General features: G+C 36.7%; 1 protein-coding gene across 15 annotated transcripts in view; it reads right to left on the bottom strand.

The window, feature by feature from the left end:
• Positions 1–19,917, bottom strand: part of LMO7 (LIM domain 7) — a 130,063-nt gene that overhangs the window by 83,655 nt on the left and 26,491 nt on the right. For all 15 annotated transcript variants that reach the window (XM_082767672.1, XM_082767681.1, XM_082767682.1 and 12 more), the window contains exons 2-3: positions 11,638–11,708; positions 8,684–8,753 (exon numbers count right to left, since the gene is read on the bottom strand). In XM_082767672.1, the coding sequence (XP_082623798.1) occupies positions 8,684–8,753; positions 11,638–11,708 (141 nt within the window). The remainder of the gene's footprint in view (positions 1–8,683; positions 8,754–11,637; positions 11,709–19,917) is intronic.

Genomic DNA, 19,917 nt, shown 5'->3' with positions numbered 1-19,917 from the left:
ACACGCTGATGGTTATATTTGAAATACCATCCCTCTGTCACTTCACAGCTGAAAAGATATTTTCTTAGACTAATATAAGTTCTTTAACGTCCAGGAAACTTGTTTGAGCACTTCAGCTGGACCACTGATCAAAGAAAAAAAGTCTTCCCCTCCCACGTAATTGTACTTGTCAGAACAAAACTAGATACTTAAGGTGTATCCCAGTCACCTATTTGGTAACAGTCATGTAGAAGCCCTCATCTAGTTCAAGCCTTTTAAAAGTCTGGAGATGTTTTTGCACTTATTGGAAACAATGCCGTAAACATACCATTACATTAAAACACTCTTCAATATTCAATAGAACTGTGTAATTTGTCAGAGCAGACAGGTTTCAAGCTAGGCATAACGCTGAAATATATGAAGGAGAGGAGGGAAAAAAAAGGCATTGAGAACTTTGCCTCAAACTTTTTAAGGCATAGTGACTGCTTAGAATTAAGCTTCCTTGCCATTAACTTTTCTTTATTTGAAGTATCTGGCTTCCCACAGGGAAAAGGAAAATAACAGTTTTGAGAAGTATTTTGTTACCTGCAGCATAAAAGGGATGTTAAGAGATAGCAGAAATTATGTCCATTTCCTCTTCATAATAGTAATCTATCTGAAATGTTACTAAGCCTGCCTAAAAATTTGCAGGGTGCCTTATGAAGGAAAGCAGATGTGATGGGAGTGGATGAACAGTTCCATCAAACCAAATTCACTTTCTCCCCATTCCTCTCAACTTTTAGACACATTGAAGTATGGACAGAAGTCACAAGAAACAAGAAATTACTGTAAAACTCCATTCATGTAAGCAAAGATTGCACCAATTAGATAGAAGTCTCTTAAAAATTTGTCTTTTGAATTCTCCAACAACTTGCTGTGCATATTCATCCGAAAAGTATGTAGTTAAGCCTTCTGCCTTTTGTTTTCACATTAAAATTATTATTTTTTTCTGAAAAAGGTTTGTATCATCTTGTGCCTTGCCTTACAAAAAGGCAGCATTGGACTAATCAGCTTGCAGATGAAGCACATCACATCGTACTTATGCAACTTCATTCTTTGCTAAAGTGCTGTATACACACACACACAACTTCTACCTCTGAATTTACAGTCCAAAGAGAAAATCAAACTCACAAGACAGATCAACCACGAGGGAGGGGCAGTGCAATGGAGGCAGGACTCGAGACAGAGCTTGTGACCGCATTAGCTACAAGACACCCTGGTACTTGTCAGAAAGGTTTCTTAAACCTTCAGGAGAAAAAGCAACATTCACATCACTCAGTATAATGTTCCCTCGGCACATCCAGCCCTCTTGTCACTGCAAAAAGAAACAGACGAGCAAGAAAAGCAAGTCAAATGCTTATTAACTCATTAGTCAGCTCCCAACCAAAATTTATGAGGCTAACTATTTCTTATGAGAGATTTTGGATACTGTTAGCTGCTGCACTACCAGCAATTATACCCAGGTTTGAGCTTTTTTTTTTTTTGGTAGCAAGGCCAAATAAACAACAGTAGCTGTTATACAACTTATTCCATGTATCTGTGCATTTGCCTCTCCATATTTTCCATAACAAATAGAATTAAGAAGAGGTTCCCATACATTTATTCTCATACCACACAAGCTACTATTAATATATAATATATACACTATTAATATATATATATAATAAAATCCACATTATTAAACTTCTGATTTGCAAATCCGTTAAGATATTAATAAGCTAAATATATATATATATATATATTTATATAATATATATATTTATATAATATATATATTTATATATATTTTTTTTTTTTTAAGAAAAAGCAAAATGCAAGGAGACAAAGTGCAGACCTGCGTAAAGGCTATACTAAAAAACACAAAATTGAGAAGTAGGAAAAAATGAATACAGTCAAGATTTCCGGCATGAAGGAATTACTCAAAAATATTTGAAAAGTAGAGTTGCTTTTAAAACTCTGTAAGAACATACTAATATATTGCCATCATTTTTTAAAAATTTCTAAGTGGAAAATATAAAGTAATTTGAATTTATATAATCTAGAGAGGGAACTTCACAGCCAAATTCTATAAAAAAAAAAAAATGAAAACAAAGTTTCAGTGTTATGTGGATTTTATCTTCAAAAAAAAGTTTTAAGATGTGCTACAGCAAAGTGAAAATCTCGTCTGCTTGCCATTCCCATTCTCCTCCAACAAGGGAAAAAAACAAACTGCGTCAAGAAAACATTCCCACAGAAAATTTTGGCCAGCTATACCTGATGACAACTGATAAGGAAGTACCAGGGCGTCTCCAAGGTTTGCAAAGCATTAGGCACAAAGGCCTGGAAAAATTTTTTAGTTGCAGTATTTTATTTTTTTTTTTTTCATCTTCTCCACCCTTGTCTTTATCTCCCTTTTATTTTGGTGTTATGTAATTTTCTTTCATATATTTCTCCCTTCTTCCCTTGATTTATTCCGTACTTTACTAGTTTAGGAGTTACATGTTGATGATCTCCATAACAAAGTGGCTCTCCCTCTCTTTTTCAGGTGGCTGTTTTGGTGCAAGTGGAATTAATTCCTTCTGATACATTAAATAAATACACTAGATAACATAGTGCTGTTATATTAGGTTGTATTAAAGGAGAGATGGAATGATGTTTGAGTAGCACTTGTCAGAAGGGCATGTTGGGCCTGGGTGAACTAGGAACTTAAGTGTTCAAAAAATACTACTTGGAAAACTAGCAAGACACTCTTCACCCTAGAGCAACCCCAGTTGCACACTAGAACAACAAAAAAATCCCACTCTACAGTTTTTCAGATGCACATGTTTAAACCTGGGACTACCTGGTTCAAACCTGCCTACTGATGAGCAGTTCTCTTACATAAAAGGGAAACAAATTTCATGAAGATGATGTTCAGTGCTCATGTCCATCCAGCTCTCACAAAGAGTTAGTGAGCAACATCTCTGCTCATTTGAAGTGAGGAATGAGCTTTAACAAAGAAAAAAAAAAAGTGCTGATGGCATTTCATCTACAATTCTGGAAAAAACAGTAGTTCTCTACTCTGCCCTGTGGTTTGACCACAGCCTTCACACCTCTGATGTGATGATACTCTTCCTGACCACAGGGCAGAGCAAAGCATTGCACTTCCTTATTAATGCTAGTTATGAGGAAAGACAGATGGTCTTAAGCGCCCAGGTCAGGACACTGCAAGACAAGAATCCCATTAGCTACCTTTGGTTGTTTTTTTTTCCCCAAAGGAGATACTGACTTTTTCTTGACCACCAGGTCTCAGATGGAAGCTTATATTTATTAAAAACTGCATTGCTACAGACCATACAGCTGTTTCTCCTGAGCAATGAGCAACAAATTATTCTGACAGATATGTCAAGCTTGCCTTATGCTACACAGAACTCATTCATCTTCCCACTGTCTCATGATTTCTGACTTCCACCCCAGTTCATCAAGCTCTTTGTGTTCAAACAACTAAGTTGGAAATGTGAGGTTTCTGGGGAACAAAGGCACTGCAACTAGAGATGCATCTCAAAACACTCTACAGAACTCTGTTGGAAAATGTGTTGTTAGGCCAAAGTCCTCTCCCTGGTGTGATTATATGCAAACCATCTCACATATTGGGATTCAAGCTGAAAAGCAGGAAACACATACTTCTTGAGACTTATTTTTGTTTGTTTGTTTTTGGGGGGTTGAGGGGAGGGAAGGGAGGAGGAGGCAGGAAGGTGGGGAAGGTTTGAAAACATTCATTATATTTTTCCCTGAGAACTCCCAACAAAATCAGCTTGCAACTTTTTATTTAGCAACATCCTGAGACTGCAAGATTCAAGATTTCCTTTTCTTTTTCCTCCTGCCTATTTCACTACTAAAGGGAGAGAATCATTACAAAATAAAATAAAAAAAAAAAAAAAGAAATACCATACAGCAAGTAAAACAATGTTCTTGTTGTTAAGAGTAAGAAGTTTTGTTTTTAAGAAAAAACTTCTCCTTGGATAAAAGGAAAGTGAAAAGGTCTTTGGGGATTACTTTTTCACCTTCATCTGAAACTCAGGACTAACACCATGCTAGGAAAACAGCAAAAGGAATAAAGCATCAAAAAAACATTTTGAAATGGTCATTCAATGCACAATATTTGAAAGAAACGAGGCAACAGAGAAGTCGGGATTGCTCTTTAGTGCAAGGCAGTTTTTCAGAAGGTGAGGTGAATGGTCTGCTATCCACATTACAAGTGCAGTTGCATCATGCTGATGGAACAAGGCATAAAATTTATAGTTCTTTGTCTAGATGCAAGTTGTGCTATTCTAAAATCAATACAAGCAGTGTCTTCTCCATAACAGGAGCAAAGTAGGGGGAGAAAGATCAACCCAGCAAGATCTTTCAATGTAAGAATTTTCTTTAAATCACATTTCCCTGATGCAAGCCTATTTGATACAAGAGTGGACCACAAAGTGTTTTTTTGTTTGTTTAAAGGCAGACTTCACTTTCATTGCCTTGCCAAATGAAACCCCATCCTCTACAGTTCTCTGACCTTTTCCTTACCCTTTCCCTGTCCCCTAGAAACACCAAAGAGCTTAAGAGCTTCATGAACTGCTACTCTGTACTGGTTTGCTGCTGTACTAGGGAAAAAAATGTGGATTGCTCTTTGCACTGTGCGTTTTATACAACTGGAAAGAAAAGCAGAAACCAGTTCTTCATTCTCCAGAAGATATTTCAAGTGCAAAGTTTTCAACAAATAACATTCTCTCAGCTTTCATTTAGTGGTGTTAGCTGCCTTCACCATCCCTTTAAAAGGTAATTAAAGCAAGCAAGCAGCCAAGCAAATTCCCTTCAGGAATCGTGCAAGCACATCACCCTCTGTATGCTGTTAAAAATCAAACAAGTCACAGTCTCCTGCTGGAATCAAGTCACATCTACAAGTCACATCTACTGCTGGAATTAGTCCTTTGTACCTTGAAGGCTGCATGTGTCATTGTTCAGGAACCTCCTCGAGAGCTGTGCTGACATTATGTTGGTCACTCATGGTTGATTTTTGTTGGTCACTCATTGTTGATCAGCAATGACATGAGAGCCCAGGATGGCTGCAGTGGCATCTGTTACTGCCACCACAGCTCTGAAGCAGCAATAAGGTTGCACATCAACTCAGCTGGGCAAGCTGGAATTGATCTAGGACTAATCAAATGTGTATGCTGCTCTGTGAGTCATAGAGTATCCTGAGTTGGAAGGAACCCACAAGGATCTAGGATGTGCTGCTGCAGGAGAAGGTGTTCCCAGCAGTCATGTCCTGCTAATTGCCATTGGAATAAGAGGTTCACTTCAGGGCTGAGCACCTCTCATCAGCATCAAAAGATGGTCCTGTTCTGCCCTCTACCTCCTATTCCCACCACTTGCCTGCAACTTGTTCGGTCTTGGTCTCTTCCCTCAGTGTATCAGTTCAGTTTTCCAAACAAACATTAAAAAAAGACAGATAAGATGACTGAGAGATATCACCTAAGCAACAGAAGACACATGCCTCTGAAATGGAGCAGCAGCACTTCAGTAATAGCTTAATGAATTTTTAAGTTTGCCTAGTACCAATTCAGCATTTTTGATAACTGAATGCTAAGCTTAATTTCAGTATTTAATCAAGGCACATATTTATCCATTCCATCATGATTACACCCCAACCACTGAGATCCAAACCCAAAATTGCTAGGCAGCTGTATACTCAAATTAGAGATGAAAGTTGAAGCCCATTTTCAGTTGTCTTAAATGGGCTTGAAATTTAGGTGATTCTGTTAATATAAAGCTGCTATTATATTTTTTAAACATTAATGTATCACAAAAGCAAGTGTCAATTTAATAACGCATTTACTTAATTAAAAACAAAAACAACAAAAAACAGTTAAGTTTTCCACCTCAATACAAAAAGTGTAGTGCACAATATTCCTTAGAAACCAGACTCTTTCATTATTCATATAGGCTTTCACTTCCTATTTTACTCAAATTTGTTTTCAAAATAACCATGAAGTCAAAGCAACAATATAATGAAACCCTTCTGGAGATTCAACCAAAGATGTCTGTTGAACATTGTATTTCTGCACTACTGAGAACACTGCCAAGTATTTGAAGTGAACATAATTTTTCATAGGGAAATGGGGAAAAAATACCACACTAATATGGCAGTCAAATACATTAACTTGAAAATACATACACATCTTTTAAAGCTTTTGTTTTCTGCCAAAAAAAAAAAAAAAAAAAAGGTATTTCTCTCCCTTTTAACTAAAAACAACAGGACAGAAATGGATGCTAGATGCCCAAAGATTAATAAATTTTTAGGAAATGGACTTGAGTCCTTAATCATGAGTCCAGAGGACCATGAAGGTGGTGTAGGAAGAACAGGATCAAAAGATCAAGAGACTCAAATTCAAGTTGGGGGATCTGTTTATCTGTTAGAAATAAATCCTACCTCTTGAAGATAAAGTCCACACCTGCTTAACAAAAAGGAAAAAAAAAAAAAAAAAAGTCCCCCTACCAGCAGTATTAGTAAATCTCATAAAGGCTTGGTGGGGAGCAATTAACATATGACCAAAAGACACTGAATGCAGCAGAAGTGAGAGCTGTAGAAGTGGATATGAAGCCATGGCAAACACAGCCTAGAAGCAGATTTGTGGGAGAAGCAAGTAACAACAATTAAAGTATTTCTAGAGCACGGCAAGCAAGCCTACCAGCTAATTCCTAGCAAGCACTGTAGAGAATTTGTCAGTAGAAGAAGAAACGTTTATTTTAAGTATAGAAGTAGAGATGGAAAGGATCCATGTCAACTAAGTCTTGTGGTTCATCAGCCATAGTATCCTGAGCCTGTCAGGTACTAATGCTTGTGTTTCTGTAAGTGCACAAAATTATATATTTTTTAGTGAGTTTTACAGGCAATGATGACAGTGGGACTCTCCAGAGCTGGTATAATTGAACATATTCCTCTCAAGTCTGGAAAAATAAGTCTCCTCTCGTTCACCATTATTGCCACAATAATCACAATCTTCTGAAACTGAAGTATTTCTGTAAATTTTTTTCCACGGGGTTACATAAAACATCAGCTGTCTAAATTACTATCTTGAACTGGTATTTTAACACCACCACCATTAGTGGCGGTGTTAATGGTCTTGGTTTATGAAATTCATTCACCTTTCCTCTGCTTTCTTTTATTATTGAAGACTTGTAGGAACTAGAAACAACTTGAAGGAACAATAACGCACCACAACTAAGACAAACTACACACCTAATGAATACTCCAAATTCTTGTATCTGAAAACAAAATAATAATACTTGTAAAAATGAAAACATTGCATTTTATCTTTCAAGACAATACTTAGTCACCACAAAAATTAAACCTATCCTATATTTATCTGGTTTGGATTAATGCCTACTTTAGAGACACTTTAGGCAACCAAACTACTGATAGAATAGCCTCACTGTCTTCCCCAGAATGATTTTGGTTTAATTTGAATTCTTTTTTTGGATTCCTCATAGGGGAAGAATGTGCAGCACTCATTATTCACAAACCTAATACCCAAAGCTTTTCTAGGACAAAGGCAGCTAATGCTTTGTACATTCATTTGATGTGGAAATACACTTTCTGAGCTTGTGCAATGATATATGGCAAGTTAACCCAATCTTATGACTTCTAGCCAAGTTAAATACACTTTAGAACTCTTTCTTAAAGAGTTGCATAGCTGATCAACAAAAGAAGATATATTAAAGGGATGAGCAAACAAAACAAGTTAGAGAAATATAGTATTCTACTTCTATTAAGAATTCAGGTAACTTTCTCTAATGTTGAAATTGCACATTTACCATGAGGTGTGATCTACTTTCTCATCCCTGTTCACCTTGGGTCTTTAAAAAAGTCCAAGCAGCTCTGGTCACAGAACTGTTTAAGAGACATAGATACCCTGGCAACAGGAATAACTAAAAAGGATACTGTTTCTAGGAGGAAAAAAAAAAAAAAAAAAAAAAGTTGAAAGCTCTGAATTTGTATATTCTCAAAAGCTTTTCTGTTGTCAAAGAGCTAAAAAATATTAGCTTACAGTCTCTGACCAGAAAGTTTGCCAAATAGCAAATGGAAGTCTAAGATTTCCTGTGTAAGTGATTCCATCATTATTTTTCTCCTTCTTCAGATGACGTGATTTACAGCCAAAACATCGACAAATCCCTTAGCTGAAGCATAAAGAGAGATTTCTGAATCAGAGTTACATTAAAGTAACATAGGCTTCACTGTGGGTGGGGAGAAGCAGCTTCTAAAAACACTCAGATTGCAAAGGACATCTCTGCCCATTCCCTAAGAGAGGAAATTAGGAAGTGGGTTGTGAATGGAATATAGGATGGTGGCCTTTGAATAAAGAAAGGTAAAGTTATATGTATTTGCACACAGGAGCCATCAGTGCTGATAAGGGGATGATGCAGCTTCATGTGGTGACAAGCTGATTGAAGATACAGATCCATATCACAGCACAGGTAATCTCTATTCTACATCAAAGTATATACAGCAAAATCTTAAACAAAAAAGGAAATAGAGATAACATTCTACACACTTGGAAGGTTTTTGTTATGAGACCATGTAAGACCAATAGGCAAGAGCACACATTAAAAAAAGTGAAACAGAACTTATACCACAGGTAATAGAATTACTGTCATTACTTACCAAGCCAGCTATTGGAGTTGACAGACGATTGATCTTCTTAACAATGCCAGGTTTGATCTTGTTAATCAAACTGAAAATAAATCATATGATTTTCTGTTACATAATAAGCAGTGATATTCATGCTTAAAGTTAAGAACTACTTTGCATATATTCCTCACATATTACTTGAGCCAAATAAATTTGAACTCATTAACAACCTTCCCTGTCCAATTTTTTAAGTCTTTTTTTCAGCTGACTTCCAAAAAGCAACAATAAGAGATCATAGAAGCAAAAACAGGAAAAGTCACAAAAATAAAGATTGCTGACAATGGCAAAGTGAGATAAAAATAAAAAAAAAATAAAAAAAATCAATGCCTAGATTGGTGCAAGGAAAAAATGATTTGTGTTTCTACTAAATCAGTGATGTTAATCAGACAAATTTCTCATTTAAAGATTTAAAGACCACAAAAATAGTGATCTGTTGAGGTGAAATTCATATATATATACACACACACATGCGTTTCTTAAATCTTCCAAATGCATGTTATTTATTTGCTTTATTTACTTAAGAACATAAAGTAGTATGAAATAGGGAGAACTTTCATGTCTTTCTTCCTCTAATGTATTTAGTAAAAGAGATTTATAAAGATATTTGTAAAGACATTTAGTATAGTATCAAAGGATTTATCAGTCAGCTAACATACACACACTTGGTCATCAAGCGGGTCTATCAAGCCAACTGGGCTACCCTTGGAATATAAGGTGGAAGTATAGGTCTGGTCTGCTATAGTTTGTCAAGTATCCATCTCCAGAGAAAATGCATCTGTGGACATTAAACTAGTCATGGCATGGGGGAACCAAGGCAACAATAATGCTGCGTTGAATTCGTCTCCACTGTTTAAGACCTCATATTCTGTCTATTTCAGTGAAAACTGGACATAGGAAAGCCTTTCACACTTTGCTGTTCTCTATTTCCATGGAATTTCTATGGAAGTCATTTATCCCTGTACTTCAAGTATGTCAAATTTAAGAAGTATGATATGGGAGGACAGCTATATGATTGAGTGCAGCATAATTAGATGTCTTTACCTTTAAAAAATTTTGCATGCCTCCTAAGGCAAGTTGCTCATCTGAAGAGATTATAGGATGTTTTTCTTGCATGTAGCTATTAATTACAGATAAATTTAACTGATTTACATTTGGCAGATGGAAGCTTATATTCTTTTGCCAAAGACATGTCAACAATGAAGATATCAGAGGGTTAGAATATATCAGTTCATTACCAATTCTTGAAGACACTACTTAAAAGTTACAGCTGAATACAATACACACACCCCAATAAGTACATACCTAAAGAAATAGTATAAGCTATTACCAGATTCAGTCTACTACATATTTGATTACAGAAGTTAAAAAATACAGTGTCCATCCCTAAAACATCGCTTCAAAATATATCATCTCCTTCACATCACAAAGTTAACTGCAGAAGCAACTAGCAAGATAGTCTGAAAGGTGACATGCCCAAAGGAGAAAAAAAAGAACAAACAAGAAATGCAATAATATTAAAAGAAGAAAGATACAGAAATGGTGTGGGTTTTTTTTCCTTTACTTTGGTTATTTGTGATATACACTAAACTCAGAGAATTGTACCTTTATAAATATTTTCTGAAAGTTGGCTTGGTTGAACTGATTTAAGAGTGTCTCTGAAAATCAAGGTATTTTTTTAAGCATCATGTGCAAACCTCTAGTAGGATTTCTCTATACTGACATTCTAATTACATTCACACCTGCTTTTCCTTAACCCATAAGGATTTAGCACTACTTCCAGTCCTGGAAACCTAGTAAGTACAGATGAAAATTACAGACATGTTGAAGAGACCTGATGAGTGTATGTTTTACACCTCTGACTCAGTCTACCAACGAAACCAGACAAGTTCCACTAGTGCCAAGTCTATAACATATAAATAGAAGGAAATAGAAGGAAGCTTTTTTTTTTTTTTTTTTTTTTTTTTGAGAAAGCACTCTAGAAAAAGTTGAGGTCAGAGTACTGTTTGTTGTTGAAAGCAATAACTAATTCAGTCTTGAAGGTAATGAAACCTGGGCTGCACATGCACATACAAGAAAATATTTCTACCTGGTCTGCTAGGAGGTGTCCTCACCCATGGCAAGGGGTTGGAACTGCATAGTCTTTAAAAGGTCCCTTCCAACCCAAACCACTCTGATTTTTTTTTTTTTAATATGTATATGTATGTACATGACACTAATATCCAACCCATTTACTTTTATCATCCTGAAACACTTTTTTTTTTTATTTAAAACAAATAAAACAACAAAACAGCTTATAAAATATGTCAAGTAACATCCAATAGATTCTATGGTATTGAGGCACTTGGATATAAATATAAGATGGCAAAATAACCCCTCTCATATTTTATGCTGAAGAGCAATACCAGTAAGTAATGGGCACATGAAATCAGAGGCCTGCATGCTATTTTTAATTTACAATTTCATAACCTTAATTTCTGAAATTAAGTACTTTTCTAAAAAAGTGTTCTATGGGTGTCAAGTTCTCTGTGAGGAATAATTCTTTCAGGATTTAGAGAACAGCCAGCACACAACAATTTCTTGTGGAGAAACAGGAAAACCACCACCACCAGGCTGACAAGTAACTGAGTGTCTTGATCACAGCCATGCATAAGTTGAAGAGAAAGTCCACTGATGCCATAAGCATTACAGTCAAAATAATTAATCAACAAGCCAGAGGATTAGCACAATGTTCCAGCTAAGACACAAGGAAGTGTATCGAACAACACACAGAATGTGTAGATTTAGAAAGCAGATATTTGCCATGGGAAGGAAGAACAGCTTTCAAATTTATTTTCGGTTACTTAAAAAAAAACTGCAACAGGCCAAGAAGGGAAGAGGCCAGCTAACAGCAAACTGAAGCATTTTTGCATAGATAAGTCAATACTCACTCGCATAACAGTACTCCATTTTCTAGAGCTGCTCGAAAGTCTTTGGTTCCAAAGCTTTTCCCAGTAACTGTCTATAAAAATAATAATTGAGAGTTAGTTTGATACATGCATACAAAATTAGGACTAGCAAGAACATCTGAGAACAAAAAATTTCTTCAGTTCAATGCATAGTTCATGTTCTTGTTTTTTTTTTTATTATTATTATTATTAATTTTTAAAGAGTCTTTTAAAAAACAGTTCTCTGTGCCTCAAAAGAAGTCACATCCAACATCTTCAGATAGTTTCTGCTAGTACAACACAATCTTCAGCTAAGTTCTGTGGGAATACTTGTTTTCTAAAGCAATACCAGCTATACTGAAAAGCATAAATTACATTTGAAACAGAAGTGCTAAGAAAAGAGTCTTATCTCCTACTTCATTTTACAGCTTGTACACTCATGATATCCGGCATGAAATATTTTAATACTGTTTTTTTTTTTTCCCCCCTTGCCACTTGCACCTAAGGCAACGTGACTAAGGAACCACTCTGGCATGTCTTTGTTACCACATGCACATCAATTCCCACTAGCTGGCAAGTGGTAAGACTATACTAGTGGGGCTACTTTATATATATGGGGTGAAAAGCAGTGAACAAGAACAATGCCTTATAAAGGACTTAAGATACGTGATGCCAGAAGCATTGCCTACGGGTTTGCAGCAAAGCTGTTTTCCACAAAAGAAATTTGCTTCTGGCATTAACCCACTCCATCTCAAAAGAGACTATCAATGCAGTACCCTTCTCAAGCCAGAATTTATTGAGATTCTTCTTATTAGACTCCCCTCTGCACAAGTCCCTTGAAGTGAATGAACTTAGCCGATTTCTTATGGACACAGATTAGTAACACACACACAAATCAGGAGGACACAAAATTTCCAGAACTGCCCAAATGCATTTTTCTCTGTTGAATACAGGAATCAAACGCTAAGGACATTTATTTTTGCTTAGTTCAGAGGTCTCCAGGTCAGTCACTAGCTTATTACAAGCCTTCTTTAGAGGATCCTGACCATCTCCATCACTGAGCAGGACTTCAGGCACACAATTAAAAGTGCTGTGGCATCTGTGTGCATCCAGACTAAAGTTACTGGTTACCACAGTAATTAAAGAAATTAGTGGTGGAACAAATGAACGGTGCTTGGTAAAAGAGCGTAGGAGAGGACACAGCTCTTTAAGGAGCTGTAAAATTATCACCCTTTCATTTTTCCCTAAATTGCTAATGCATGCTACCACTAGAAAACCTAGAATTTAAGCAGTTAGCTTTTACATAAGGTATTTTTTAATTTCAAAAACTTGAACTTCAATCCCTCTATTGAGAACAAAACTAGATGTTACAAAAATAATCTAATGGGATTAAGTTCTTTTCTAGGACTCCAATCAATTCTTGGAGTCAAAAAGTTATTCTCATTTTAGAGTTTTCTCAGACATCTGTAGAACTGCAGAGTATAATTATTTTATTTTTACTCTTAAGTCACACAAGCAATAGACAGTGAGATGTTTCTTTCTCCTAAAGTAGCTGGCCAGAGTTTGGCCCATTCCAAAACTGTGATGACATATATATTGGCAAATAACCTTTAAGCTAAAAATCCTTGCAAAATTACAACTGCATATAACTAAAGAGGTCACTCCTAAGAAATTATTCTCAAGAAGCCAAGGAAGATTTGTCACTGAAGAAATAAACTTCAGCATAGCTCCTCCACAGGAGTGCCACACACTGCAATGCATAATAACATTTTCATTTCCTAAAGTTATTTCTAAGCAATTTAAAAAACAAAACAACAACAAAAACTTATCCAAAACAAGGTGTGGAATATTTTGACTGTTACAAAGTTTTAAGATAGATCAACTCAGATAAGTCAAAGTCATCCTTGAACTACAAGAGTCCAACTTCAGCACAAGATTGTAGATGATAGTGTTAGCCGTACAGACCTCTTAAAATTACATTAAGATTAGAGGATATTACACTGAAAGCCTTTTGACCAAGTTATTTGTGCAGCCACTCTGGCAATCAACATTGATTTGGTATACAGGATGGAGCTGTCAGACTGATCTTGCAACTAGCAGATTTTGGAGACTACATGGTTTGTTGATGTTAAAATAAAAGCATCAGTACTGCCAAGTTCAGCTTTATTAGTATTGACTTTTAAAGAGTAACTAATAATTAAGTAATTAAGAGGTATTCTCAAGGAACAATTTAACACTGATGGCTTGAAACTGAAACATTTTCCAAGTTGCACAATGCTTTGAATTTGTTGATGTCAGAAAAAAAAGTAGTACTCCTTTTTAAACTCAGGTTTCATAGAGAGAACATTTCTTGCAAAGGACTTCTATCCACCTTATACCCACTGCAAGGCATCAAACAACTGTAATATTGTAGTCTACATAGGAACAAGATACCATTAAAAAAAATGAAAACCATTGACCAACTTAGATGTCCCCAAATTTTAAGGGCCTAAGTAAGACAAAGTGAATCGCACCCTGAGATACTACCTCTTCAAAGAATGTCTATAATTTGTGAGTCACCATTTATTCATTAAAACTGGTTATACTGGGTGTGGTATTCTTATGCAATAGACATAATTGATTTTGGATAATTTTTCAACCACTTAGGCCATGTGATCCACCAAACAATAAAAGAAACATCTCCCAAAAGCGATTTTTATCCATGTCTGAACATAATCTCTTTAAATTATCTTTTTTTCCTCTCTCCTTCCTTCAGCTGAATGCATTTTGCTTCCTTCTGTTTTTAATAGAAAGAAGGCAATGACATAATTAAAGACTATATCATAAATCACATTTAATTGCTGCAGTAAAACAGTTTGATTTCAATTTTGTAGGAAAGCGTCCCCTAATACTTTGGTAACTTGCAATTGCCAGGTCTGTGCAATTTACTTCAAACAGCATGTAAATCAAGACTTTACACACACATACATGCAGAGGGCTAATTTAACTTCAGGTTTGCTATGATTTATTTAGGAAGCAAATCAAGAAGTAAACAAAGATAAACCATTCAAAAAACGTCATGGTATCAAAATCATGAAGGACCGAACTAAAAAAACACATAGAACAGAAGAATACACTAATTATATGTCTCAGTACCAAAATTAACACTGAGTACATTTCAACTTGTCCTACTAAAGGCCAAATGTAGCTGATCATAATGGGCTTTTTTTTTTTTTTTTTTTGCTTTAAAAGCCATTAAAAATGGAAAGATCTTGCAGTGTTAATAAAATAATGCTAATGGAGTTCACATCAAATTGCTTCCATGATTTTCACCTATTTGAATGGCTTCCCAAGACAGACAGCTGTCCTGTAGGACTGTATAAGTTTTCATGTGGATTGGCTTCTTATATATATGTGTAGGCCACATGCACCTCGCACAAATGCAAAGTAGCAGCAGATTTCTCACCTTAATTTTGCTATGGTGAAAATACTACAAGCCATACTCTCACCATCCAGTGCAAATCCAACACTACATACCTAGGCATGCTGGTTAATTGATTCTCCATCACAAACATCACTAAAGCATCACAAGCTGCTAAAACCCAAGAGAGGCATTCATCATGCCCAAACCACAGTCTGAACAAAGCCTTACATCAGAAGGCCCCACCAGCCATCTAGTCTGCTCGGCAGTTCACGTTGCCAGTCCTGCTCTCTGGGTCTCATGTTCAAAGGTCCTCTAATACAGCCCCATTTAGACCACACAAGTCAAGCAAGGACCCCACAGACTGATCCATGAGAAATGTTAATTGCATCAGTGTGAAGCGTGCAACTCCCTGATGTAGATCTGTAGGTTAGGGATGGAAGATTTAAGATAAATACCAAACCATTTGTGAAAGAAATAGCCTTAATACAGGACTGCACATGAATCCCACTGGGCAAGAAGCTAATCAGACAATGACCTCAAAGACACTAAACTGATTTATGAACTTCAGGTCCCAAGCTTAGCCTGCAGCAATAAAAGCCAAGTTTACCATCATGCTGTAGAGATGATTGCTAATGTTCTGTAAAGTGGGGCACTGATATGAATCTGATATTGTGGTACAGTCCCTACTGCAATATTTCAGCTATGTGTGCCAGTTTCCCTGGGTTCTAACACACTGCCTGCCTCCACAGAACTGGGTCTGTGCCAAAAATTAAAGAAAAGAGAGATCACCTCACATATGCATCAATGTCTGAATTATTACCTTGCTAATGGTCTTTTCTTTTTTCAGTTAACAAAAAAAAGTGGATCAGTTTCCAGGGTGAGTGGCTCCATTGTTGCATAATCCTAGCATTACGTACCTCGGTTTACAGCACTCATTTAGCTCTAACCGCCCCTATCCAATATATCACTCCCAAACTGTACTGTTACTGTGTACAGTAAGATGCACAAGGAGATAAATAGACTACACCCACAGCCAACAAGCAAGAATTCACAAAACTCCCAGTGCTCTGGCATCTGTATTTTTTGGCAGGACCTGGAAGTAAATTAATGGCACATTTTATACCACATCTTGAGTCCATTCCATTTTACCTAAAGTTGTCTGTAAAATGTTATACCCCAGCCTGACAGATTCTGCCTTTTAGGGTCTGTCAGGAAGGAAGAGGCCTAAAGAACAAAACAATCAGTAGGTTTTTATTTATCTGTTCATTTGTTTTTCCACTCTTGCAGGAACTGGTGGTTCTTCTGGATGAAGACAATAAGCACCAGCTTCGTGGAGAACTTTAGATGCATTCACTCAAAGTCCTGCAAAAGGCCCTGCCCCATCTTTCACAACTATTTATAGTCCTTCTTAAGTATGCAGGAGATGAGTTTTTGTCCTTGATCGGTAGCCATGAACTAGAATACTGCCATATCCCTTGGAGCAAGGGATATAGTTGTCTGCCTTTGCAGACTTGCAGTCCAGTTTTTTCCTCCCCATTTCTTCTTCCTCTCTGAATTTAAGTCTAACATTGCCACAGATTGCTGCAGTAGTGAATTTTGTTCAAAACCTTCCAACGGAAAGATGATGGGAACCATATTTGGGGGGTTGCATACACAACCTTGAACAGAGAAGTGGCTAAATCACATTAATGACCACCTGGGTAGAAAGCCTTTGTCTTTGCAGCAAACAGCTAGACCAGAGGTTACTAGCTTCCTCAAGGCCAACTACTGGAAAAGAGCAGCTCATTTCTGAAGCAAGCAGGACCTACCTCCTTGAATTTTTAGGTCCTGGGAAGAGTGGGCATGTATATCTTCCACTCATAATAGAATTCTGCTGGTATTTCATCCCTGGTAGCAGGAGAGATGCCTGGTCCAAAGCAGCCAAGGAAACTATGCTGCTATCCTCCCTTCCTATCACAATTTAGTTGATAGCCTCTCAGGAGTTTGGACTAACAAGTGCTCAAGAATCTGGTACCCACAGAGACTTTCCTTGTAAACAGCCCAGCAATGAACTTACGACTCTGCCAACCCTAACAACTTTATATGAGCGAAGAGCAATATCTGGATTTCTACAAAAGCAAGCTCCTCCTCTTTAATTCTTCACAATTCATTATTAAAACCCATGACAGGCATGACTGCACTGAAGAAAACAACCTGGGTGGCTGTAAATAACAGCAAGAGTAAAAAAGGATGAAGCTGATTAATATTTTTGCCATTAATCATTTATACTGATCCATGTGAATGCTCCCCTTTTTGTCTGAAAGACTTCTGTTTTTCAACTGGAATAATTCCTGCTCTATTGCTCAATGCAGAGATGTATTGTCCTGCTTAACCCCATACCCCAAATCCCTAGACATAATTTTGGTTTAGAGGATGTGGAAATCTTTCAATCTTCAGCCAAAAATGCCTTTGATAACAAATCAAACAGACATTTATAAAAGGAAAAGACTGATTATTGAAGAAGTCTTACTGCAATTTTCTATCATCATCGTAATGATGGGGTTTTATTGTGGTATGCCTGCTGAAAGAGTCATGCTAAGATTTTTGAAATAACATGTAACATTTTTTATTATTATATACGGAAGATGAATAAAAGCAACGGTTAAGGGGAAAGCAAGGAGACACGTTTACTGGTATTGTAGGTATGAGAAGTACAGATCTCTTCACATCAGCTGCTTACACTCTGGGGTTTTTATGTGCTTTTTCATCTCTTCTACCAAATTCAGAGGGTTAGAAATGAAATCTTTATTCCACTATTTAAGGGGAGCCCTGACTTAGGGGAACAATACTGCAGAAAGAGCAAGGACATTTTCCATAAACATTTGAGATCAAGCAATTCAGTAAAGCTTCCCTACCCCCAATTCTCCCAAACAAGATCATCCCACAAGTGACAGCAAGATGAATAAGCTTACTGTTGTTTATATTGATGACTGTGTACTGACAGGTGTCAAACTTAGAAAAACAACATACATTATTTTGTTTGTGTGATAAAAAATTCTCACTGTATAGGCAGCATAACGTAAATGGATGTAGGTGTTCCAGTAGGACATAAAACTTGCAAATGTGAACTGAAATTAGAATAACTATGAATCTCTGGAAAAAAATCCAGTCACCTAGATTAATATAATAACATAATATCCAAGTAAATCAGATGTGCCTATAAATTCTGCAAATAGTTTAAATGTACACCATTCCTCAAGTCACCACCCTAATTTATGCATCCTGACTTCAACTTGAACCACAATTCTTTACAATTGCCTGTAGTGACAGGACTAGGGGCAATGGTTTTAAATTGAAAGAGAGTGGATTTAGATTAGGTATCAGGAAGACATTCTTGACTCAGAGGATGGTGAGTGAGGCAATAGAACAGGTTGCCCAGAGAGGTTGTAGCTGTCCCATCCCTGGAAGTGTTCAAGGCCAGGTTGGATGTGGGCTTTGGGCAGCCTGGAGATGCCCATGCCCACAGCAGGGCATGGACTAGACAATATTTAAGAGTTCCTTCCAACCCAAACCATTCTGTAATTTATGTTCTCACATGTATTTCCAACTAACTTCAGTTAAATAAAAGTCCACATTTATCTATGTTCCCAAAACAATAGAAGAGCAAGATGATTATTTTAAGGTTGCCATATGATCTCCAAATGAGTTCAGCTGGTGGTAAAACCAGAATGGCAGTACCTTAACCTTAAAATCCCTAATTAAGTAGAGAAAAGGATAAAGTCATCATGAGAAAAAGTGCCTAAACATTGAGTTCATACCAAAATGAGAAAGCCACAAATATATACATATTAAAAAAAAAAAGTTAACTGAAAGTTCGCTTTTCGAAGTAATTCATATCATAATGGTGATGCCCTAGACTTCAGTGGTTTGTTTTTTTTTTTGGTTGGTTGGGTTTTTGTTTGTTTGTTTCTGCCATAGAAAAAAAAAAAAAAAAAAAAAGGTAAACTTACCCAGGGAACAAAGTTTATGAAGGAATAGTTTCTAGAAAAGTCATCTACTGAGTTAAGAGAAGAAGGGAGCATTAATTCCATTTTCACTGGTTAGATATCTTTTAATGATCGTGTTTCATAATGTACATGCTCTCATGCTAGCCAAATTTTGAGCTCACCTATTGTAAAAGTCATTTCATGTGCCATTTCTTAATCTTTTCTTTTTTCTTTCCCTGAAACATCTACCTCTTCTTCACAGCATTCATTGTTACCTGACCTAAAGTTGTTCACTTCTCCAAGCTGAGGAATAAGTGATCAAAAGATAAATGAATCCATGAATAGCTGAGTCTCAGCTGGGCAACAAAGAAGACAGAGATGTTGCCCTGGGTAGAAAAATCAATATGTTCTGAACAACTCCTTAGGAGGCTGAAATAAAAAGGCTAGAAAAATATCAGCAACAAAACAGCTTAGAAAACACTACAACAGTATACACAACGTATGAACAGAAGGTTTTGTAGGACCACTCAAACAGCTCTGAAATTGCACCAAAGCCTCCTTTCCCCCTTCATGCCAAGTGAAAGGTTTGCATTTAGAAAGCATCCCAGATGACTGTGCTTTAATATGGCATTAAAAATGAAAGTGTACCCCCCATAACTCCCCTCACACACCAAACCACCTCTCCCCAGCCCCCAAACTCCTATAGCTATCGACCCGTGGGTTCCCAGCATCCACAGATCCAAATCTGTCTATCCACAGGATACTGGAGATAAGGATAACATCTGGACTTTGTTCAGATTCTTGAGGCTTAACATACCCAAAGATCCAGCCATTCAGCACCCTAATGAGACTGGCAGTATATGACTCATGAAATGGCTGGCCACATGCTGTCACAAAGAACTTTGAATTGGGACA

This window comes from Aythya marila, assembly GCF_965140915.1.
Source record: "Aythya marila genome assembly, chromosome: 1".
Lineage (NCBI taxonomy): Eukaryota > Metazoa > Chordata > Aves > Anseriformes > Anatidae > Aythya > Aythya marila.
Note: the sequence above shows the minus strand (reverse complement) of the source record. Positions and strands in the feature narration are given on the sequence as shown.